Genomic DNA, 24,744 nt, shown 5'->3' on the forward strand with positions numbered 1-24,744 from the left:
GTGGCTGAGCTCTTTAGAAAATCTGGCCCCATTTGATTTGCTAAGTGTCTTCATGTCTTTTGAGTTTTGCTTGGAAAATTCACAAATAGGACAAAAAGGGACAAACAGTTTTTTTGTTATGAACTATTCACTCGGCTCTGCTACCTATGGAAAGATATGGATCTACTGTATATACCATGGGATGCCTCCTCCCTGGCCCCTGCCGCCAGGTCTGCTTGAAAATGGGTTATTAAATAACAGGCTACCCCACTGGTGCTGAGTCAGCCTGAAACTAATGAACACCCTGGCTAGCCATTTGAAATTTATTGCACCTATTAATTACAACTATTAGCTGCAGCCAGTGAAATTTTTATAATGAGTACCCTTGTGACTTTGCCTTCCTAGCAGCAAATTAACTGTGTGGGGGGAAGAATCAATGGGATCAGCATACTTTACAGAAGTGATGTTTTAATTAGCAATTCTCTGCAAACATGTGAGCCCAAGAAACAGTGCTTTGGTTCATTATCTCCTCTTAAAGGGACAGAATTTCTTTTTGATTTAGTCCTTTTCCGGTCTCTTCTGTTTAAAAAAAAGTATCCCACTGTAAATTATGGGTTGCTGCTCTTAATTGGGTTTCGCCTTAGGTTGGTGATAATGAGGGAGGCACACACGGTGTGTGAAAAAATAATAACCATAATTTTAGAAGTGGAAATAAAAAACAAATTAAATAATGTGGATACTGTGGTAAAATTAGCCAGCGATACAGCAACTGGCATACAGAGGAGTGTAATCAAGTGTCTAGTGCGTATATGTGAGGCATGCCCTCTGCTGGATGGGATCAGTATGGCCCTGTACTGCTAATAGCTAAAGGAATAAGTAATAGATTTTAGAGCAGGTGGCTCTGGATTCCATCCCTGTAATTTTCATTAAGTTCTTATGGCCACATTGCACAGTGTGCAGTAGTGACTACTAAAGGCCTAGGTGAGTGGATTCGTTACAACAGTCAAGAGTAAAGCTCAACCCAGCCCAATTTGAGTCCAGATCTGTGCTTTCCAGAGTCCGCTGGCTTTTGGAACTGGGTTAGGGTGTAAAAAATATGTCATAAATCTCTTAACATAGGCCTCTATGCTGGGGCATAGCTCACAATGCTGACACACTTGAAGCCCAAGGTTTTAAAAAAGTGACAGTGGTTTGGGGTACCCCACATGAGACCCTGAAAGGGGCCTGATGGTCAGAGGATGGGTGCTCAGCACTGTCTACTCAACCAGCTCTTTTAAGGTGTCTCAAATCGGGCTCCCAAAATCACTGATCCCATTTGAAAATCTTGGCTACAAAGGTCAGAGGTGGCTGGAGTATCCACCATGAATGGGAAACAACTTGAAATTTGAAGGCATTTTTTCATATTTCATTACAAGCTATTTTATTCTATTCAGGTCCTTGGTATCTGGGCACTTTCCAGTACTAGGTCATTTTACCTGGACATTGGCCTCACCTGACAAATTTTTTGCAAAAAAACAGGACCCGTTTCCATTGAAAAACAGTCCGTTTCCCAAGAAAAATTGTCTTGCTGGGGGCAAAAGGCAGCTTTAAAATTTGGAGTTCAAAGTGTAAAATTTAACATTTTTCTAGTGGGGGAATTAAAAGTTAATTTGACCACATTTCTCAGAAAATCAAAACTGGAGTGGCATGAAAATCACATGAATTGAAACCTCAGAATTTCTGTGCAAACCTTTGCCAGGATAATTAAAGGGCCAATGACACATCATGACAAACCTTCTCTTTCAGTGCAACTCTGCTTTTAGACATGTGAAAAGAGGGTTCACCTGATTCTTCCCTCACCCGAAGCAGAGCCCCGTGGCTATGACCGGTAGCCGTTTTTAGGGTAACAATACATGATACCACAAGATGCAAGTGATTGGTCAACCTGACAGTAGCAATTGCCCTGTAGGTAAATTTAGTCCTATGACTTCAAGGGAGGAATAAACAGTAGGGACAAATGTACTCGTCTTTTATTGCAGTGTAGACATAAACTTAGAATAAAAAGCATGGGTCAGATTCTTCTCTCAGGGCTTGTCTACATGGGAAAGTTTTACAAGTTATACCAGTATAACGCCCCAGGTAGACTCTCTTATTCCTCAGTTTTTCTAGTTATTCCTGTAGTAACTCCTCTGGGCCCAATTCACTGTCACCCTGCACCTTGCGTTGTCATTTATATCATTGCAAAGCAGGTGTAAAATGTTATCAGAATGCAACGGTAGCATTTTACTTTCACATTTCACTGGCGTAAATCGCTGCACAAGGGGCAGGGCAGCAGTGATTCAGGCCCACTGACTTTAGTGGACTTTCTTTGCATTTAAACCAGTGTAAATCACATCAGAATTTTGTCCCTTTGCGCTTCTCTAACCAAGTTCTCATAGCACTTTATTCATTAAGCCACAAAACCCTCCTGGAAGGTGACTAATAAATACATTAACCATTTTACATATAGGGAGATTGAGGGCTTCTCTATACTGAGGATTTTTGCACCCTTCTAGCTACACCAATTTTTGCACTGGTACAAATCCCTAGTGTAGACATGTTGCATCACCGTACACAGGGGTTTGCCCTGGTGCACCATGTCTACACTAGGGGTTTGTCCTGGTGCACCAATCCCCAGTGTAGACAGGCCCTTCGAGAAATGACTACCCCAGGACCACACAGTGAGTCAGTGGCAGAGCTGGGAATAAAGCCTAGAAGTCCCAGTTCCCATTCGTTTGCTCTGACCACAAGATTACACTGCCTCTTGCCATACAACCGAGAAAGAGAGGAAAAGACAGCATGGAAAGTCTAAGCTAAAATAAAGATTTCCCATTTCATCAGCCTGACCTGGCTGTTAAGAATAGCTGGGGTTGAAAAGCAGAACCCAGTGAAATCAGTAATTGCTGGGCTAAGGAATAGGTTCTGTCCAGCTGGTTCAGAAAGACATTTATTAGGACTCAGAGAAAGTGACATTATTAAAGTGAGCATGCTGATTTCAGACAGCTCCCAATTCATCACTGTGACAGTGACAAACATGGCCAGGGGTTGTGCAATTGACTAAAGAGAATTCTCTGGCTTAACATTTTTAATGCACCCTGCATTTTTTCTCTGCTGCACAGGGCTTTATCCAAAGGATCTTCTCCCTTGAATAGAAAGGGCAGCGTAGCTCTGTGAAGCATACCCAGCTCTTGCAAATCAAACAGGGCTTCTGTCACTGCTACCGAAGCCAGTTCATTTATTTTTTAATTATTCCTTGCTCCTTCAAGTTCCTTTTTCTACCTTTTCAAGAAGAACGGGAGCATTAGGCTCAGCTGTTCTTGCCTTCATTCTTCCAGGCTCGTTCATCATTGTCTGCTCCCTGAATGGAAGGCAGAGGGGTCACTTTTAAAAGCCTCCGTGCGACAAGTTTCCCTAAAGACATCAATAGTTCCATAATGGAAGCTGGGTCCTGTCAGTCAGACTGCCCAGGTTCTGATGATGGTTTTGTGTCTGCAGCTAAGTCAGTCTGTCCTGGGATCCGCTAATATCCAAGGAGAAAGGTATTTGAGTGATGCAAGTGCTTCGCAAATGTTTGTTAGTTAAGCCTCCCTGTGAGGTCTGGTAAGTAATTTTTTATCCCTGTTTAATAGAGAAAGTGTAGCAAGGAAGGGGAAGGGTCTTGGTCTAAAATGAGCTTGTGAAGCGAACTGGAAGTGGCCGTGTAAGGACAAGGAACGTGTCTGGTTCTGAGCAGCTTCTCTAGGTGCTCTGGATTCTTGAGACCTGGGCTCCATTCATGGTAGTAGCTGCCATCTTCCTCTCTTGCTGATTCTGAGTTGGGAAGGGCAAGTCATGCAAGGGTCCAACAAGAATCCTCAGCAGTTCTGCCTTTCCCATTCCCCCCTCCTTTTGAATGAGGGCCTGAACCTGCTCCCATTAAAGTCGATGGAATTTTTGTCATCAATTTCAACAGCAACGAGGATGAGGCCTTGGAGACATAAGCAGGCAGAGCAAAGGCCTGTCCAACTGGAGTCAGCACCCTCATTGGACCTGTTGTACCGTGAGCAAAGTCCCGTCCACACAGTCAATGGTAGCCACTTAGGAGCTATTTTATGGTTACTCTTTCTTTTGGTATTGGCCATTACTTTTTTGCCACCTCTGGTTTCCTCTGGAAGCTCTCGTGGGGCCAGATCCATAGCTGATGTAAATCAGCAGGGACTCTGCTGGAACTAAATCAATCTACACCAGCTGAGGATCTGGCCAATTGTCTCCCTGATTGCCTATGTCCTAATGGAAAGCCCATCAAAGTCAATGAAAAGTCTCAAACTTCAATGGGCTTTGGATCAGGCGCCTCGTGCTTTGGACCTGGCCCAGGGGGCTGAGATGCAGAACACTAACGGTAAATATCAGCCCGTTGCTGGGCAGGAAAATGTCAATTCAGCAGGAAAATGTCAATTCAGCCGGAAATGTCATGGCTGCAGTACAGACCATATGCTAAATGTTTGTTATCTCCAGGTTCAGCTTGATTAAAACTTGTCTTTAGTTCCTTCTAGGTGGCCATTTGCCTAGAATAAGGATTTCCTATCAGTTATGTCAGGCTTGCCAGCGCCTTATGTGAGCTGCTGGCTCATTGTGGATACGTATGCAGTGGCAGATAGTTAGCAAAGGGAAATGCTGGCAGATGATGTTGCCCATGATACATGTTAGAGCCAAGATTAACAGAGCTTGACCAGAGAATGGGGAGATCTATTGTTAGTACTACCTGCCTGACTGGGCTCAAAGGGACACACTATCTACCTATTGTATTCACACTTACCATAGAGTGACAGCATGGTCAGATATGGTGTGGTCCAGAGCCCTGAACTCTACTCCTGGATCTGCCACTGAGCTGCCAGGTGACTTTAAGAAAGTCACTTAGTTCCTCTGTTTCTCCTTTCTCCTTCCCCCCCCCCCCGATCTCTTTAGACTGTAAACTCTCTGGGACAGACTATCTCTTGCCATGTATGTACAGTGCCTAGCACAAAGGGGCCTCTAGGTGCTACTATAATATCAGTAATAATAATTCGTTTGGGTGCAAAATGCACTCCAACGAGTTTTACAAGACATAATGGGCTGAATTTAGCACTGGGGTAACTCTGTTCGTTTGCACACACCAGGGATTGACTTGATCCATTAATAATATTAAACAAATGTTCATGGGTTTTTAATATTAAAATCCAAGAAGATCCCATTTTCATTTTTCTTAAATTTTAACATTTCCTTGGAAATGCATGAGAAAAACAAACAGAAACTAGCTATGAACAAAAGTTAAACTCAGCTGTCAAGTTTCATTGTCCAAGCTGAAAAATTTGGAAACAAGCAGCATAAATAATGGGAAACAAATCTGACTTGAAAATGTATTTTAAATGGTAACAATGTAAGGGCCTGATCCTGCCATCCTTTCTCACGCTGGGTCCGATTCTGATAGCCTTGCCCACACTGAATAATACATTACTCAGAGGGCAGCCCCATTGATTTCACAGAGCTACTTGTAGCATAAGATATCAGACTCTGTCCCATTGAGTAGTACCTTACTCTACATATAGTGCAGGTTTCAAAGCCCACTGAAGTCACTGGATTTGTCTCCCACTGACTTCAGTGGACTTTGGCTCAGGCCCAAAGTCCAACTAACTTCGATGGGGTTACTTTGTGTGTATGAAGGGACAGAACTGGGCCCTAAAGTATTTGAGCTCAGATTCACCACTGGCATAAATGGTTGCAACTCCTCAAGCTTCAATTAATTTTATGCTTCTTATGTGAATGGTGAATATTACTAGACCATTTCCATCCAGCTCTTCCAGGGTGCAAGGAAACTACCCAATAGTGAGGTAGCAGGTTCATTGCACTATGACTTCAGATTTTTATCTTGACAGTGTATCTTGAAATTTCCCTGGAAATTGTCCCAATGTCCCATTTCCCTAAAAATGGTAGGGTATTGTTACCCTTGACATATGCTCACAACTGTACTTTCAAGAGGGTACCATTTCTAGGGCCTAGTTCTGATGGATATTATGGGCTAGATTTTGTTTTCCCTATATCTGGGAGACAGATCATCCGCTGGTATAAATCAGCCTAACACTATTGACTCCAAAGGAGCTACACTGATTTACATGAGCTAAGGATCTGGCCTCTGGGTTTTTAAATATCCCCAAAATATGTTCGCCCATTTTAGGTGCAGGTGGTAAAACCCTGTTAAATAGTTTTAAAATCTTAACAGTCCTGAAGTTCTGCAGTACGCCTGGGTTTCAGGAGGAATTTTTAGCTAGAGCTGGGCCCACATAATATGTATGCTGAGAAATTTGAATCTGGATTCAGATTTTGACCACCCCCACAGTTGAGACAGATCTGGTGATTTTGTTCAGGCCCATGGCTGAGGTTGGGGGATGGTATTTGGGTAGAGGGGTCGAGGAGAAATTTTCTACCTTTACAAAAATAGTCATTGACTCAAACGCGGGGCCCCATCTGGCTCCTGATGAGCCAAATTTACAGCTACTGACATCAGCTGAGGTTTCACGGGCAGTAGTGTCGTTGCAGTGAAATGGGAGTCTTTCCATTGACTTTAATGGGAGCTAGATCAGGGCCATAGGACAGAGTTTGGCCCACTGTCTGCAACAGGAGCTGAAGTGGGTTCACTGAGCCTGATTCTCCGCTTGCTTACACTGGCTTAAATCAGCAGCAGCTGAGGTGGGCGCAGTTACCTCAGGGTAAAGCCACCAAGGCATTTTCACTGGCTCTTTCTCTCAGTGCAAATTTGCAAGTATACCAGACCGGTTCGGCAGAGAGTTCCTTTCTGCCACCTCAAGTCACAGAGTGTCGCTACAGTGAGAGAGAGGGAGACACTAACGAGCTCGCTTCATATCTTGCCTTCAGACAGCTTCGTCCAGTGGCACTTTGCTCCCTGCCAGCTATTACCTCAGAAGACCCTTTCGCTGGCTTATAATAAAAAGCAGCAGCATATAGAGAGACGCACACAGAGCTGCCACTATGCTAAGAAACCCTGCAGACAGGAAGACTCGTTAAGGAGCCTGTTGTCATTGTTCCTGACTCTGAGCCTCAGAGGTAGCATTGGGGCCTTTTTAATTTGGGAGCCTGCTAGAGAGGTACATAGAAGGCTGTCAAACGAAGGGGAAGGTGGGGAGGTGGGCGGCTGGAGAAGTTTATTAAAGGGACTCTGTCCCTTGCTTGCTGTCTGCTCTATATTAGTGCTGGGCCCTGATTGGAAAGACCAAGTCAGGCAAAAGCACAGAGGACAAAGCCAGCCCACTAGGTAGCTGCACTCTGGTTCCCAGGTTACTGGATGGGGATGACGTGATTTTCATTGCCATGTCGGAATGACAGTGCTGGGAATTGAAGGGCTCTTAATGAATACTGAATGGCCTTGCTGGAAGCCGGAAGGTCAGTCAAACATTCTCCATGGCCTTGAGGAGCTTAGCATGACCCCCTGAGAGCCAGCTGAGCTATTGACAAGCAGCCACCCTGAATGGGATTTTAGTTGCAGTCTCTCCATTGGGGTAACTATCAGCTTGGGATATTTTGTAACCCTGGGGGTGGGAAGGGGCAGAGTCACATGCCAAATGGATTTTTTTTTAAAGCAATATATTTGCCATTTCTCTTGCAAAATCTCCTTTGGGCCAAATCCTGCTCTCACTCAGTGGACTTATTCTGCACTCACTCTGGACCCGACCAGCAAATCTCTCAAGCACATATTTAATGGGACTACTCGTTGATAAGCACATGCAAAAGTGCACTGGTGGATCAGGGACAAATAGCAGCACTTGACCCAGTGTGTTCAGTTTAATTCAATTCAGTTAAAGATATTGTTCTTATTTTTCTCCTAAATGTCTCCATGTAAGTTAGAGACAGGTCCAGCCCTGAATTTCCACAAAGTTACGGGATGTATGAATCAGGCATGTCTCTGTTAGCAGCTCGCCAGTGTCAGAAGCTATGATTCATTGCTAACCACTGTGGGCAATACTTGCCCCTCTGGAGCTTATGCTAGAACTTATATAGCAGTTCCCACTCATGGATCTCAAAGCTTGGATGAGTTTCGTTATCCCCATTTTATAGAGGAGTTAAGTGACTCACTCACATGGTAATTTAGTGACAGAACTGGAAGAGTCCACTCTCCCAATCCCATGCCCTGTACGCTAGCACACACTGCCTTCCTTGCTGAGATAGGGATGAGGGGTCAGTTGAAGTTTCCTTCAGGACTTTCTGTATTTCAGAGACTAGACTGACCTAGCCATAGAAATGTAGAAATTTAGTGTTCAAGACTCCTGTTTTCGAGCACTTTAATCACTGTTACCCTCTTTCTCATTGGCAAAACTAGATTTAGTCATTTGCAAAGTTAGAAATGCTAAAAATTAAAATAGGGGGAAAGTGCGGGTGGGTTTGACTTCAGATGTTATTCTTTCCCTTCCATGTGTTTAAAAAAAAAGGCTTTTGTTTGCATAATTACATTTTGCAGCTGTTAGAGCTGTTACTCCCTAATGTGGGCTGTGCTTTGGGGCATGATTTGATCCACTGAAAATGGACAAGAAGACACTGAGCTTTGATATCAGCTGCTTCTCATTAATTGCGGTTGCTGGGTATATATCGCTAAGCTTTGTTAGAACACCCCAATAAGCCTAAGCTTAAGGTCCCTGTAATATTCATTAGCTTAGCAGACTGTGCAAACTATCTATGTTTCTGTGCATGTGGGAATTGCAGCTCACAGGCTTCCACGGGCAGCAAGTGTTTGGTTCAACCCCCTCTTCTTTTACTGGAAAGGAAAATTTTAGAGAGTGTGACTGGGGGCATCTGACATGGAGAAGGCTGGAGATAGGAGGTTCTGGCTGGGAGAGGAGACTGCCAGGAGTTCTGCATCTGGGGTTGGGGGGAAGTCTGTCTTGCAAATAAAGGCAGTGATTGTCCATCCCTGCCCACCCTCCTTCCCAGTCATCAGCAAGAGCTGCTCTGATTTAAAAAACGCTCTCTTTTCTTCCTCTCCCCGTCCCCAACTAGGTTTCCTTTGGATGCTCCTGAGCCTGACCTGCCATAGGGGATGCCCCAGTTCACCTTCGCTTGCTTCTGCGGGCTCCATGGCTTCTGCAAGATGAAGAGGAAAAAAGAAGAGCCCAGCGCAGAGCAGGAGACGTCCGTGTGAGACTTGTCTCGGGTGTATCACGTTTACCTGCTCACTCACATCGCTGGATCCCAGCCCCGGTTTGAACTTGGTATGACACTACCCACCTCAGGGGGAATCAGTCCCATTTCTGCTCTCTGACCTCTGTAGCTATGATGAGGCACCCATCACATCTGTGTCCCTTGCTTATTTTGCTCCCCTGCTGTACCGGAGGGTGCGCAGATCGGGGGGTGAGGGGAGAGAAGGGAGTCACAGGAGTGATGCTCCAAACCCTGGGACAGGAAGACCAGCATGTTCATTTAACTCCTAAAAGCAAAGCTGAGTTTCCTATGCTTGACTGTCGATAGTTAATCCTCCAAGTATAACTAGGGCCGCAGGAAACAGGGTTCCTGTCCAGTGAGAACTTTTGAAATTGCAAAATGCTTTCATGTCCTGAATCCGGATGACAAATTGAAATCTCAAAAACTTCCACTAACTGAAACACTTGATGTGCGCAGGGGAAACAGTTTGGATCAATTGTAATGTTTTGTTTCCATTTTGAGTCTTTCCCCTTTAAGCTTTTTTTTTTGGGGGGGTCTAAATTTACTAAAATTTCTGTATAAAACGTGGTTTCCTTTGAAAAGCCAAAACTTTTTTCCAAACATTTTTGAGTCAGGAGATTTGTCGAAACTGACCCAGTTTCATGAAAAAGTTGGGTGAGGGAATATCTTCTGTTGGACCAACTTCTATTGGTGAGAGAGATGAGCTTTCGAGTTTACACACCACTTCATGAACAATTTTGCTTTGGAGAAATCGGCCTTTTTCAACAAAAAAAGAAGTTTTGCTGAGAAATTCTTGACCAGCTCTAATTGTGACCTCCACTAGGAGACTGCAGATCTTTGTTCCCTTCTAGTGGGTGGCCCATATAAGAGGCTTATGATTCTACTATTGCTCCTAGATAATGGCTTAGTCCTTTAGCCTAAGTGGTAGCAGCTTGTGCTTTGAGTATTGAAGGTCTTGGGTTCAAACGCTCTGTTGCTCGAAGTGGAGTCAGTTATACGCAGGGGTGCTGGAACAGTTTGTACAGTGGGGGTGCTGAGAGCCATTGAATCAAACTGTAAACCCTGTACATCAAGGAAACCACTTCAAGCCAGGGGATGCAACAGAGCCAGCATCCTCAGCACCCCTAGTTCCAGCACCTCTGGTTATACAACGTCTTTTGCACCTGAATAAATTTCGTTTCCTCCTCTCTTCCCCGTATAACACCTCATTGGCATCCATAAGAGGACAGCCAGCTTCTTAGGGGACTTGAAGGGAGCTAGTTCAAGTTTAGTAGGATGTTCTTGGTTACTGTAGCAGAGGGAATTCCAGCCAGGATCATCTAACCATCAACACACAGCCCCCGTTAGCAACAATAGCTGTGACTGGGGCAAGGGAGGGGAAACGGGAAGTCAACATCAGTGCAACATTCCCAAGGGGCAGGCTGTCTTGCTCAGTACAGCCCTCCCACAGCACTTGATAGATGAGCTCGGGAAGGTGTCCTGGCAGGAGGAGGTGCGCCTGGGATGTGAATGATGGGCTCGCTCATCGATGTCAGCAGCAGGCTGAGGAGAAGGCGGAGGGAGCTGGTTAATTCGTGTTCACACGTTTATCCTGCAACTTCTCTCATTTTCTTTCTCTTCCTTCTTCTTTCCTAGAGACTTGCCTGGCTTGGAAAAAAAGCTGAAACTCAGAAATGACCCTTACAGAAGAGCCACAAACAGGCATTATCCTGGGTGCTAGGGTGGTTCAGCACAGATCCCCAGTCTCAAAGGTGCTTGGCCTTGGACCCCACAGCTATCCGCGGCAGAGAGAGAATTTGTCCCTTTGCTGGGTAAAAGTTTCATTCATGAGAAAGCTGTCCTTGTCTTGCTCGAATATGTCCCCATGGACAAACTCTGAAAGAGATTTCCAAATCAAGAGCCAAGTCCTGCCCTCAGTTTCCCTGGAGTAAGTGGGCAGCAGGAATTGGCTCTGTGTTTTTAAGTTGTCTCACTGCTGCACTGTCAGCTGAAAATGAACAAGCTGTAGAGTTTTTTTAGTATCTCCCAGGTGAATGTCTGTGTCTACAAGAAGCAGTTCCTAATGCCTCTGAGACATTTTGTGTTCAGATGTGCTAGATGACAGCATGGAGAAACCCTTAGGAAGTGGTGCAAACACACTGGACTTTGATTCTGCTCCCTCTCGCACGGGTGCAAATCAGGAGTCACTCCACTGAAGTCTATGGTGTTAGCCCAGTGGGAGAGCAGACTCATGCCCCTTATGTGTCTATATTAACTATGGGAAGTGAATTTTGCATTTGGCCCCTTTTCTATAATGGGCTTGAATCAAAATCCCTGAACTTTATGTGGAGAAAAGTTTGGAACTGCGACTCAGATCTCAGCTTTGGAGCTCAGGTCTATCTCTAGTATGTATGCATCCTCCCGTGGTTCTCCATTTTTCCCATAATGGGTGCCCTCTTCCAATCTAGCCATTTAGCAACCTGGGAAAGGCAGAATGGCCATGACCCTCTGACACCTGTTCATGTACATGCTGTAGGTCACAACCCCCAGGATAAGAGCCCATGTTCTCAAAAAAATTCATGCAGCTGACAGTCTGGAAAATGCCAGTGTTCAAATAATTAACCTTTATTGCTGCCACTGCCTCACCTAATCCAGGCATAGCCATTAGCGTTAGTGTGGTGCTACAGTTTCAAAGGTTGTCCCTGTTTTCTCCCTCCTTGTCTGCACGCCTTTCCTTCCTGCTGTTAAAGCCCTATGGAAACTCCCTGGGTGCTGTGCCTTTCAGGAGGTGTTGCAGACAGACTGTCCTCTTCAGGTACACTAAAGTAGCCCCAGCAGTTGTCACTGTGGATCCCAGAAAATACATCTATTTCACGGCCTGATCCAAAGAACACTGAGGTCAGTAGAAACCTTTCCTTTGATTTCAGTGGGTTTGGATCAGGACCTCACTCAGGAAGATCTTCTTGTGGTAGTGTTGGAGAACCCAACCCTCAGCTCCAAACACCGGCAGCCTTATGGCACTGGAAATCCAGACCCAAATTTAGCCACTCAGACCCAGCTCTGGTTAATTCAGGCAGCCTCAACCCCTTCACTCCTGAATCCTTTGCTGCGACCTCCAAAATGTGCAGCCCCTGAGACTCCTAGGGGTTTGCTCTTTCGATGGCAGTGACTAGGAGGGAATACCTAGTGAGGATGGTCACACAGTATTTGTAGCCCTTTCAGTCAGAATAAACTGCAGCTGCTGTGGCTTTCGAGAACTGGTGGCAAGGCCTGAGCTGGGTGCATGACAGAGTCAGAAAGGCAGGCTGTCAGCATGACAGGCTGCGATGGTAGCCGTGGAGATCTGGGGAGGGGTTCAAAATGGCTGCCTCAGGCAGGGCTGGTTAAGCCAGTACTGCAAAGCTGGCGGCTGTAGGGAACCCTCCTGAACCCCCTCCTGCCCCAGTCATCTCTGTATGGAAAAGCCTTGTTCTTGCTCCAGGGTTCAGTGGTGTGGAGTAGAAGCTGCTTTGTACTGAACGCAGTGGGGACCACTTGGGCCCCCTAGAGAATGGGGGTGCCTCCTCCTTTAATATGCTCCTGGTTAGGGTAAATTGCTGGTTCTCTGCCTCTTCCTGTGTAACAGAAAACCTCCATTCACTTGCTCCTCTAAGTCCCTCAGCAAAGCCATTGCACCAGTTCTGGATACATCTCCTGAGGCCCGATTCCCATCACAGAATGGAACCAAGCCCTCAGAATCGATCAGGGCAGAGGATGGGTAGTGGGAGAAGGTCATGTGCTAAATCTGGTGGATGAGGTCTGGGGAGGGGAACAAGTGAATGACATTGCATGGGACTGTCAATGGGCCTTCACTGCAGCCAGCCAAAGGCTTTGGGTAGGTTATTAATATTAAACAAAAAATAGTAATTGGGGCAAAACCACCATTTCTATTTAAAGACCAAACATGGAGGAGCGGGGGCACAGAGTACCTTAGGGCGGTGGGGCCAGAGATTGTTAATGCTGTAACTCTGATGCAAAATCTTGCCCGGTAGGGTCTCTGAGGAATGTTGTCTCTGCTCCCCTCTAGGAAGGGCAGACAGGTAAATCTTTAGGGGCCAGATCTGTGACCAGTGTAAATCAGAGGAGACTCGCTGACTTCAGTGGAGCTATGCAGATTTACACCAGCTGAGGATCTGGCCCCAAGAAGAATAAGTTGAGCTAACTCAGAAAACAAATCCTTTCCCCCACTTATAAAACACACTGACCTTTCCAGTGCTCAGACCGCTGCTGCCAGACCGGATTTACGCTTGACAAACAGAGCTGTGTGTGCTGGTGACAAGCTCTCCTTTTGGGAAAATTTGCTAGCTTGGCCGGCTACCAAAACCAACAGGGCCATTATTTTATTGTCTTATCCAAAGGGTTTAGCATGAAACCTCTGCCCAGCAAGGATGACCAATAAAAGGAGACACATGAGATCATCTCCTGGGGTATAAGAAGAGCAACGAACTAAGCGGCTTTAAAATAATCTTTGTCGGGTGCCAGTAGTCGGGGTTGCTCTAGGAGATGGTTGAGTCACTTCAAACATTTCAAACACGAAACAGCTGGTAGCAGACCATAGCAAGGAGTCCAACTGCACCTGATCTTGCTTAGTGAGTCAGTCTGGAAAGTTCACATGCTGAGAAGCACTGTATTTTCCCCATGGAGCATGAAGAAGATACTCACACAAGCTGCTGTCTGGTTCATGCACATGAAGGATCAAGCATTGGGAAAGGACCCAACACTGAAAGCATTGGGGTCACACTCCAGATATATATGGCCCAGATGTTTTTTTTTCTCAGCGAACTTTGGCATGGCTGAGCCAACTTGTGATGGTGACCATTTTGCTACTGCTTGATGCATTACAGAAGCCCATCACTGGAGGCTGTTGGGCTCATTTTCATCTCATTCCAATGGTGGCAATAAGTTTAGCAGAAGGCTGAATTTTAGGCTTAGTTTGGGTATCTAAATCTCCTAGGAGGTTTAGCAAATGGTCATGTTTAAATATTAAACATTACAGGCCAAATCTTGGGGTCTCTCACCCAGGAAAAGCTTTCACTGGGTCAATGCCTCACTGGAATGGAGCATTTTCAAATTCCATTGGCTGCAGAGAGAGCCGAAGGTGCTCAGCATCCCTCAGGATATTGCCCCTTGACTGGGTGTTTTGCCTGAGTAAAGACTTCAGGATTTGGCCCTAAAATTCTTTCCAATCATTGACCCCATAATAAAGCAGAAGGAAAAGTGATGCAGAGGACGAATCCTGTCACTGAGCATCTCTAGATGCCAATATCACAAGTTGGCAGCAATAGGAAACATGATTTCTAAAGAAAGCCGGCTACAGCCCTATTCTGGGTAGGGACATGCCTGCGCAGCTCCCACTGATGCCAGTGGGAGCCCAATATATGTATCCAAAGCCAGGATACAGCTGAATATTTCCTATCACAGTTCGGAGTTTCTGCACAGCAAGAAGTGCTTGGCAGCCTGTGAACTTTTACTCTGTTTTCTGCACTGAGCAAGGTGGGGGTAGTTGTTTTGACTCATCCCCATTCATTTTCATCAAGGTCAGCTCATCACCTCATGCTCAGCTGATTGTGTAACACACTGTTAGCAGTTATAGCTCTCCATGGATACCAGAGACTATCTTTACTGGCCTTCTACTTACACAGAGCAAGAAGAGCTACCTCTTTAGTGCAAGTGGCAGAGACTTGTGCATTTGGTGCTGATGGACACAAATTCAATCCCTATTTAGGACCAGTGTCTGTGTGGGTACAGCCCCTGCTCATCACAGCTGTAAGCTATAGCAGCCATTCTGGCAGCAGGAGGTTGTACCAACTGAAGATCAGTTGGCTGCAAGTCCCTGAGACCTTTCAAATTCCTTTGGGTCGAAGTCAGAGGCAGGAGATTTGCAGGTGATCACAGTCGGTTTCCTTTTTAGTGAGTTGGACCCCATGTAAACTAAGAATATTAATGTTTTCTCCTGAGCGGTGAGTTTTTAATTGTTTAATGGAGCACTCGGTGAATAGCCAAGGTTACCGTTGTGGAACCTAGGCTGCTATGAGCCTTTGATTATGCAGCCATCACGGCTTCATAGTTAAGGTTCCAAAATTAATACACACACCCTGAGACTCTGTAAAGAGCTAACAGCTTTATTGAATGTATCCAGCTTGGCTGGAGGTTTATATAGTACTAATTAAATGCTCCTGAAATGGGTCTTACGTAAAAACTGGTATGGGTGCTTCAGAGGTTTTCTCTCCACTGTGGTTGTTCCAAAATCTGGTCTGGAAGCAGAAGGGGGATCTTTCCAGGACAATACGGTAACCTATTGAATGTATATTGTAGACCACCATATGGCTGCTGAATTTATCTCACCTCTAGAATTGCACCTGCCTCCAGCAAAGAGCTTCCTAGGTAGGCATGGATGAATACAGTATGTAAAATATACAGAGACAGACACACACATACATACATATATATATATATATATATATATATAAAACTGAAAATGCAATAAATTACACAAGTACAGTATGAATGTTTAAAAGCTCAAGGTGCTCAAGGTGCAATTATTTTTAAAGAGAACTTTCCATGTATGTGGATAGATAGCTCCCAAAGTGATAATATGTTATCCACAGTGGCTCCAAGCAAAATCATTTGCTCCTGGCTTGACCCCTGTGGTGCTCATAAATGCCTCGTGGTGCTTTTTGATTCTTCTATCATAATGACTTGACCTCTAGGTTGATGGCTGAAGGTTCCTTCATCCACAAATTCATTCCCACCAGGCTCCAGCACCGTGATTTTCTGCAGCAAACCTGTCAATAGTCTGAACTTCCAAGCAGTTTGCTCTTTGCTAATTGCCCAGGCTGATTGCGGGTGCTGCCAACTAACTTCCACATGACAAGTTTGCAGTGGGCAAAAAGTTAGATTTTTTTCCCCCAGTGGCAGCATTTTATTCGGACACCGGACTCTTCCAAAACTGTGAAAGCTGGAAAGCTAACGGCTCTTGTCAAAGTACAAATGAGCTCCCCCTCTCCCTTTCTCTTCCTCACCCACATACTTGCACAAGCCCTGGCATTTTTTATGTCTATATAAGAAGCATTTTGCTTCAGTGCCCAGAATTTCCCTTGTTCCCATACTTGTGTAACATGCTTTATGCTGCTTGTCCATCTGGCTTCCACCTTTCCATGTCAGAGGTGACTGCATTTCAGTGGTGCTATAGAAATACAAATCTTACTACTACCACTACTAAATTAACAATAATGATAAACTAATACAGAGCTATTCATCTATAAATCTCAAAGCACTTTACAAAGGAAGGGAAGCATCATTGCCTCCATGGTACTGAGGGGGAAACTGAGGCTCAGAGCAGAGACGTAACCTGCCCAAAGCCACCCAGGGAGTCAGTGGCAGAGGCAGGAAAATAACCCAGGTGTCCTGACTCCCAGTTGTCCCTGTGAAGCTCTTTTGGATCCTTTGGGTGAAAAGGGTGCTGTAGAAATGTAAGGTTATTTCTCCCTTTTTATGACAGTTGCTTTAATATCAATCCCATCCATGCTGAAGTCTGTGTATAATTCTCCCCATTATAACAGGAGTCTTAACTGTAACATAACTCCCCGGAACAGTTTCAAAGAGAAGTGTGCTATGCTAGCTACCATCATTGTTCCTCAGAAAATGAATGTTATGCTCCTCAAAGATGCATTTGTTCCCACCAGAAATAATCCATCTTTAATCCTATTACAGTGAAGGAAACCATCCAAGTTTCTCTAAATGAGAATGGAAGGATATTTCTGAAACAGGCAAATCTGCTCATCTCTGCAATGCAGCAAGCACTGAGGTGTGCAACTCCATTGCTACCCACCCCACTGGCCACCTGCCACCCTTCCCCAAGACCAGCTTTTCAGATGACCCAGTGGGGACCTATGAATTTAGCAAGGTGGTGGACTCATGGGAATTTAGGAAACCAAATATGCAGCCCCCTTTCCCCATCCAATCCTTTCTGGGCAGCTGGCAAAATGTATTTAAGTTAAAGGGCCAGACGCTCCACTGGTATAAATCAGCACAGCTCCAATTACACCAATTTACTAGAGCTGAGGATCGGGCCCAAAATGTGTTGCAATTAAAAGGAAACCAGCATTGCTTGATCTTGACAGTAGAGCGTCTGCAGTAGTGCTGATGGTGTAGTCAAGGGGGAAACAGCTTTAATGATCAAAATAACCAGAGTGTTGCCTTGGGCTAACTTCCAACAGAGGCAGTGTACCCTCTTTGTGAATATTGGCCTACTTTGGAGTCAGAGAGTCTCCAGATGTTTATTTGCATGACAATAAGTGGGTAGGGGACCAAAAAATTGTGTGTGTGTGTGTGAGTGGTGGGGTTTCATCCCAAGTTGTTCTGTTTTTTATCAGCAGCAGATGATCTCTTGACAGATGTGGTCTTGCCAAGGGAACTTTCACTGCATTTATTTAAGATGAAGGAAATATTTGTGCAGTGAGTTGGAAGGGTACAGAACATGCACAAAGAGTGAAGCCCAGAAAAACGCTGCGGCTTGAACTCTTGTCGTGTAACATATTCCTGAAAGTCTTACTGAAGATGTGCAAAAAGAACAGGGATCTAGCCTAATCCAGCATTTCTTAATCTGTGGGCAGGACCCCAGAGTGGGTTGCGACCCCGTTTTAATCAGGTCGCCAGGGCTGGTGTTATACTTGCAGGGGCTAGGGACCGAAGCCCAACACCAAGTCCCACCATGCAGGGCTAAAGCCTGAGGACTTCATCACTTAGTGGTGGGGGTCAGGTCACAGGACCCCCACCTGGGGTTGAAGCCCTTGGGCTTTGGCTCCCCTACCCAGAACGGTGGAGCTCATTCTTTGGCCCTCCCGACCTGGGACAGCTGGGCTCAGGCAAGCTCAGGCTTCAGTCCTCCCTCCTGGGGTCATGTAGTAATTCTTGTTGTCAGAAGGGGGTCGCAATGCAATGAAGTTTGAGAACCCCTGGCCTAATCTAATCTGATACACAAGTCCACGTATCTATAATATATCAAGTTGGAATCTCTTTTTTTTCGTAAACTCCACAATAGGATTTAAGTCTTCATTGCACTGGAATACTTTGCAAACACAAGCTTTTGGCATTTAATTGGACTGGGAAAGTACCAGTGTTCTGTTTATTATGGCCAGAGTGATTTCTGCATTCCAGTGTGTATCCAATTTCTTTTAAGATTATCTAACCAAAGGTGTCCTTTTCTTTCTTGCACTTCTAGGGTGATATGGTAGGATTATGTTTTTTAAATGCACTTTACTCCCCCATGTTGAGTTGGTGGCCCCAGTTATCTTGCTCTTTATGATTATGCACAGGAACATCTATGGGTAGTTAGGTGTGAAGAAATCAAACATCTGCACACTACTGTCTCATCTGATACCGTCCATCTAACTGTAGCTGACATGGTCCCCCAATGAGTTTTTTGACCAATATTTTCAAAAGTGACGAGTGATTTTGGGTCCCCAACTTGAGTCACTTTAAGGAGTGCTGAGTTCCAGAGGGTGAATGTGCTGCACTTTCTGAAAATCAGGCTCCCTTAAGGTGTCTCTAGATGGGCATTCAGAATCACTCGTCACTTCAGAAAATCTCCCTGCCCTCCTCTCCCCCACATTCCCCCATCCCCACTCGTCAGCAGAATAGCCTTCCTGGTCCGTATCTTGCAGTCCTTTCTGTTGAGCTAAACAGGAATTTTTCCCTGAACAAGAACTGCAGGATCCGGACCATTATTTGCATCTCTTCTTTAAGAGTAAAAAGACAGTTGGTTAAATGCAATGTATATTTATTGAATGTATCTGTATATAATTTGCACAGCCACTTTGTAAAGCAGGGTGACCACATGGGTAACATACTCGTGGACTTAAACCACTGATAATCAAACAATCCTCACTATGAAGTTTATTATATGTACAGATTTATATATAGGGTCACATTTCACTCTCATTTATGCTGGTAAATGCAGAGAGTCTGTCTGTGTGTTCAAATGTCTCCAAAAAAATATGTGTAGTACAGAGATGGGCCTGAACCAACCCCTTGGATCCAAGCACCCCAAAACTTCCACCAAGTTTGGGGATGTTGGGGGGGCCTCAGACCCATCTCTAGTGTAAAGGCATGTCAACAAAAAGCAGAACAAAGCAAGGATATAGTCACAGAAAATGCAACACTAAGGCCCTGACTCACCCAGCAAAGCATATGCATAAATTTAAGCTTGTGCTAAAAAGCTTTGCTGGATTGGATCCTAAAATACAATGGGCCTAATTCACCCCTAATGTAACCCCATTGTTCTTCAGTGAAATGGACAGTTACCCACACATTTAAAGGTACAGGACTGTCTTTTCAATGGGTTAAGTGTCTCCCTGTTGTCCTTTTTTCTTTCACTGTCTGGATTCTATCATAAAGGGACCTAACCAGACATGTTCCTCAGGAGTCTCCCAGCCTCAGTAGCCATAGAAACCAGCTATTTTTAGTTTGTTTTTCAAGATGCCAATAAATGACTTTTCTCTACTTTGGAAAGACAGAGGACCCGGTCAGCCTCATGTATTAATGCATGGTAAATTAGTGTCTTTTAAAAGCCATGCAAACTTCTTGTAAAGTACTGTATTTAAGAAGAAAAATAAATGTGAAACTTGTTAATAGGAGAGTATATAAACATGCAGAGTAGATTATTCACTTACTATTATATTTCCTATCTAAGAAAAATATTTGTAATAATTTTTAGAGCACACGCTTTAGAGTATAGATTTTATAGATGTCTGGAGATAAAGAGTATTTTTGGTACATGACATGTTTTGCTTTCTCCTTTCTCAAGCTGCTTGCTTAATCCCTGTCCCAGACATACATTGGCAGTATTTGGAAATTAAATCAATGCCTGTGAGAATGCAATCATTAAAAATCCCCAAACAATGACTTTGTTTTCTAGGATTTCATTCATGTTTGAAGCTGGAGGCTTTTTAAACAGGACTGAGAAACAAATGTGTATGATTAATTATCACGCCGCATTTTAATGAGTGACAGTGGCTTAGCATTCTTCAGCCAGATTCAATATGCAATATGAAATAAATGTAGCGGGATAGAGGATCTGTTTCCTTGAGGTTTTCTTAAAAAAAATCACATCTGCAGAAATTATTTAGGTCCCAGACTTGCAATGCAATGTAACGGGGCAGACCTTTGCACACATGCAGAGCCCCATTGACTTCAGTGGCACAATAATACTGGCACAAAAGTTCACCCACATACATCACATTGCAGGACTGAGGCCTTGATGGTATTTTCCCACGTACTTGGTATGACTTGATTAAAATTATGCATGTATACCTTGTACGGTATTTTTTGAATACCCTAACCTTATACACCCTTCATACAGATCACACAAACCTTGTGGGGTGGAAAATTCTCGTAGGGCAATGGTGCTGTGCAAGCCACCCTTCATAGACTATCTGATCCTGCAAAGGGCTGAATGTCTTCTGCAAGGTGCTGCTTGCCTCTCAGCTCCCACTGACTTCAACGGGAGCTGAAGGCATACTCTGTATCTTGCAGGAAGTACTGAGGATACTTTGCAGCATTGATGCCATAGAAACACAGGGCCAGATCCTCAGCTGGTGTAAATCAATGTAGCAGAGGATCCGGCTTACTCACTCCAACATTGGTAGCTGGGCTAGGAAAACTGTCCTGGAATCAGATCAATAAAACTCTCACGTGTGATGATGACCAAGGTGATTTTCTTTATACAGCTTAATAGCTATCCTAGGGCTATATATACATGTAGCCCAGTGACTTCTGGTGTAACATATCTAGTTTACAAGAATGTATTATAAATTATAGATGCATATCATGTCTGTATCTTGCACTGAAATACCTGCCTATTGATCTGTCTCCCGCTGATTAATTTTCTTGATTGACTAGTTCCATTTTTGGAAGCGGCTAACTGGCTTTATTTCTGTTCTTTTGTATGTCTCTGAAATCTATGCACCTGGAGTAAGCACTTTCTTGTTCTAACTGTAAAAGCATGACTAGGAAAGCAGGTATGTTAATTGCTGTAATAAAGAGTCTTTATAATATCCCTTTGCAGTAGATGAGTTACATTTTCCATGTTGTTGATACTTCTTTATTATTACTGAGGTCAATGAATCTACACCAACAGGCTATTGCAAACATTGCCAAGCAAAAGGAGTACAAACATGGCACTTACAGATGGTGGGAAAGAGAATATAAAGAGTAAGGCTGAAAGGAGAACATTTAAAGAGAGTGCAAATGGGGTCATTAAGATTACGATCAAAATTGATCAATTGTTCCTTATTATCCTGACTCTCATGAAAACAAATAAGGTGTCACTCAATCAACTTAACGGCAGATAACATTAAATCTAGAGGTTTCAGAGTAACAGCCGTGTTTGTCTGTATTCGCAAAAAATCTAGACAGGTTTCAGTGGTTACCATGTTAGTCTGTATAAGCAAAAAAACCGAGGAGTCCTTGTGGCACCTTAGAGACTAACAAATGTATTTGGGCATAAGCTTTCGTGGGCTAGAACCCACTTTCTAGCCCACGAAAGCTTATGCCCAAATACATTTGTTAGTCTCTAAGGTGCCACAAGGACTCCTCATTAAATCTAGAGGTTGCACCCTTTGTTATGTATATAGGCCAAGTTGTGCAAAGAAACACCCCTTCACATGCTGTGTATTTGGTAGAGCGGTGCAAAACTGGAGACATTTTGGAAATGGCTGTTTTGGATCCTGAGGGAACTGTACTGCCACAGCGAACAAGGGACCCCAGGAGACTTCTACAGAAGTTCTACTCTTGCAAGGATGCCTCCCGATCTGTGGGGTTTCTCCATGCATATTGGGGCATCTGAGGCTCAGAAAGGCCTGTCCCCTTCCCAAGCCCCCAGATACTTTGGAAACTCCCTGTGCCTGATTCTCCATTGTCTTGTACCTTCTTTAACCATTTATTTTGTGCAAAGCGGGTGTAAAACGGCAGCAGTGACATAAAGGCCTGATCCAAAGCTCACTGAATTATGTTGGCCTTTGGATCAGCCCTTCTGTGAGTGGAGAATTCCAGTCAGGTAGCATTTTATAGCCATTTTGGATGTGTCAATGGCTATTTTTTGTTCTGCGTTAGAACAGCGCCTAGCACAATGGAGGCATGGTCTATGACTGGGGCTTTTAGGCATTACTGCAACACAAATAAATAATAAATAGGGCTGTTGATTAATCACAATTAACTCACGTGGTTAACTCAAAAAATTAATCGCAATTAAAAAAGGTATATCTATTAATTGCACTTGTAACCACACTGTTAAACAATAGAATACCAATTGAAATTTATTAAATATTTTTGGACGTTTTTCTACATTTTCAAATATATTGATTTCAATTACAACACAGAATACAACGTATACAGTGCTCACTTTCTATTATTTATTATTAAAAATATTTGCACTGTAAAAATTACAAAGAAATCGTAGTTTTCAATTCACCTCATGCAAGTACTGAAGTACAATCTCTTTATTGTAAAAAGAAAAGGAGTACTTGTGGCACCTTAGAGACTAACCAATTTATTTGAGCATGAGCTTTCGTGAGCTACAGCTCATCTCTTTATTGTGAAAGTTGCAGGAGGCCGCACCTCAACCCTCCCCCAGCCCCAACCCAGCCCAGCCCGGACCTACTACAGCCAGGGAGGAGGCGCCTATCCTGCAGTCCCAGCCCCAGAGCTGCTGCCTCTCCCCCCCCAAGACAAGGTGCTGCTGCAGGGAGAGTGAGCTGGGGGGAGTCCTCTCTCCCCGCTGTAGCCCCGGGGCAGCCTGCACCCCAAACCCCTCATCCCCAGCCCCACCCCAGAGCCTGCATCTCCAGCCAGAGCACCTCATCCCCCCCGACACACCCAACCCTCTGTGCCAGCCATGAGCCCCCTCCCTCACCCTGAACCCCTCATCCCTGGCTCCACCCAAGAGCCCTCACCCCCAGCCAGAGCCCTCACCCCCACACCCCAACTCTCTGCCCCAGCCCTGAGTCCCCTCCCATACTCCCAACCCCTCAGCTCCACCCCCACCACATTAATTTTGTTATGTGCACCAATATGGAGGTGATGAGCTAAAAATAAGAAGAGCTAAAAATAGAGTAGCAGGACTTGCAGCAAGACAAATAAGGATCCTGCCAAGTGTCACTCGTTTCAAAGAATAAAAATATCTAGATCCCAAAGCAGGTCAGTATCATCATCCCCATTTTACAGATGGGGAAACTGAGGCACAGAGCAAGTAAAGTGACTTGCCCAAGGTCCCTCAGCAGGCTAGTGGCAGAACCAGGACTAAAACACAAGTCTCCTGCGTGCCAGTCTGTTACACCATCTAGTACTCCATGCTGCTTCTCTCTAAAGGCAGGGGTCTAGCAAAAACTAGCCACCTAGTAAAGGTAGGTCTTTAAAGGCTGAGTAAATTGTACAGGAAACTTTGGTGATGTGAGAAGAACTTGGACATGGCCTACAAAAGGTGAATCTTGGTGCAGTCTCCACTGTACAATGCACTGGTGACCTGATCTGAATCCTATCCAAGTCAATGGAAAGATTCCCACTGAAACAGCCCTTACCAGGGGTGCTGGAACAATTTATACAGTCAGGGGTGCTGAGAGCCATTGAACCAAACTATAAACCCTCTATATAATGGAAACCACTTCAAGCCAGGGGGTACAGCAGCATCCCCCCGGCACTGCTAGTTCCAGCACCTATGGCCCTGACAACTGGAAAGGTAGATCATTCTGCGGACATATTCAGAAGCAAACAGTCAATACAGGAAGCTACCACAGAGATGTTGAGAAATTGCCTTTGAAAAACAAGATTGAAATGAGAAAGACAATTGATTTGTTATGGATGGTGCTTGGATCTGGATTTGTCTGGGGCTTGGTGTTCAAGGCCCACGGGTTAGGTTAGGGTTCAACAGGACTGAAATATCATAACTGCTTGGGCAGGAGTGTGGCCCAAAATGATGTAAACCTCAGAAGATCGGTGCGATTTCTGTCACCTTGCAGCTTGCAAAAATAGGTCCTTTCTGGCTGGGATTCATCCCAGAACCACCCACTCGTGGGTTTGGATCGGGGGACTCTCATCCAACCCACCCTGCAAATGCTGGGGCATCTGGGGGCTGTTCTTTCTTTTCTACCAATGCTGCTGTAACCCAGAGCTCCTCCAGGAATGATGCAGCCATTCTGGTTAGTTTTAAATCAGCAGCAAGATGTGCCCAGCTTAAAAATAACTGTTTTGACAGTATTGATGTAAATATGTGAATGGCATGTTCTGCTTTTTTCCTCTTAAAAAGAAAAGGAGTACTTGTGGCACCTTAGAGACTAACCAAGTACTCCTTTTCTTTTTGCGAATACAGACTAACACGGCTGTTACTCTGAAACCTTTTTTCCTTTTGCATTCTTCATTGCCTGATTCTGTGTGGGCTGAAGACAGGCTGAGAGACAGGGTGAGACAGTGCCACCTATAGGACATTCCTCAGTTCCAGTCTGGGTAGGTTTCAGACTGCTGTCAGGAGTCACTTTGTTCTTGTACCCCTCA

The 24,744-nt window shown here is 44.6% G+C and overlaps 1 protein-coding gene across 2 annotated transcripts in view; it reads left to right on the top strand.

The window, feature by feature from the left end:
* The window catches only part of BLACAT1 (BLACAT1 overlapping LEMD1 locus), a 63,153-nt gene extending 41,899 nt beyond the window's left edge, over positions 1–21,254 (top strand). For both annotated transcript variants that reach the window (XM_073319781.2, XM_073319782.2), the window contains exons 2-3: positions 9,019–9,230; positions 10,816–21,254. In XM_073319781.2, the coding sequence (XP_073175882.1) occupies positions 9,059–9,160 (102 nt within the window). In that variant the 5' untranslated portion in view covers positions 9,019–9,058 and the 3' untranslated portion in view covers positions 9,161–9,230; positions 10,816–21,254. The remainder of the gene's footprint in view (positions 1–9,018; positions 9,231–10,815) is intronic.
* Positions 21,255–24,744: the final 3,490 nt, after the last annotated feature.

This window comes from Lepidochelys kempii, chromosome 21 (assembly GCF_965140285.1).
Source record: "Lepidochelys kempii isolate rLepKem1 chromosome 21, rLepKem1.hap1, whole genome shotgun sequence".
Classification (NCBI taxonomy): domain Eukaryota; kingdom Metazoa; phylum Chordata; order Testudines; family Cheloniidae; genus Lepidochelys; species Lepidochelys kempii.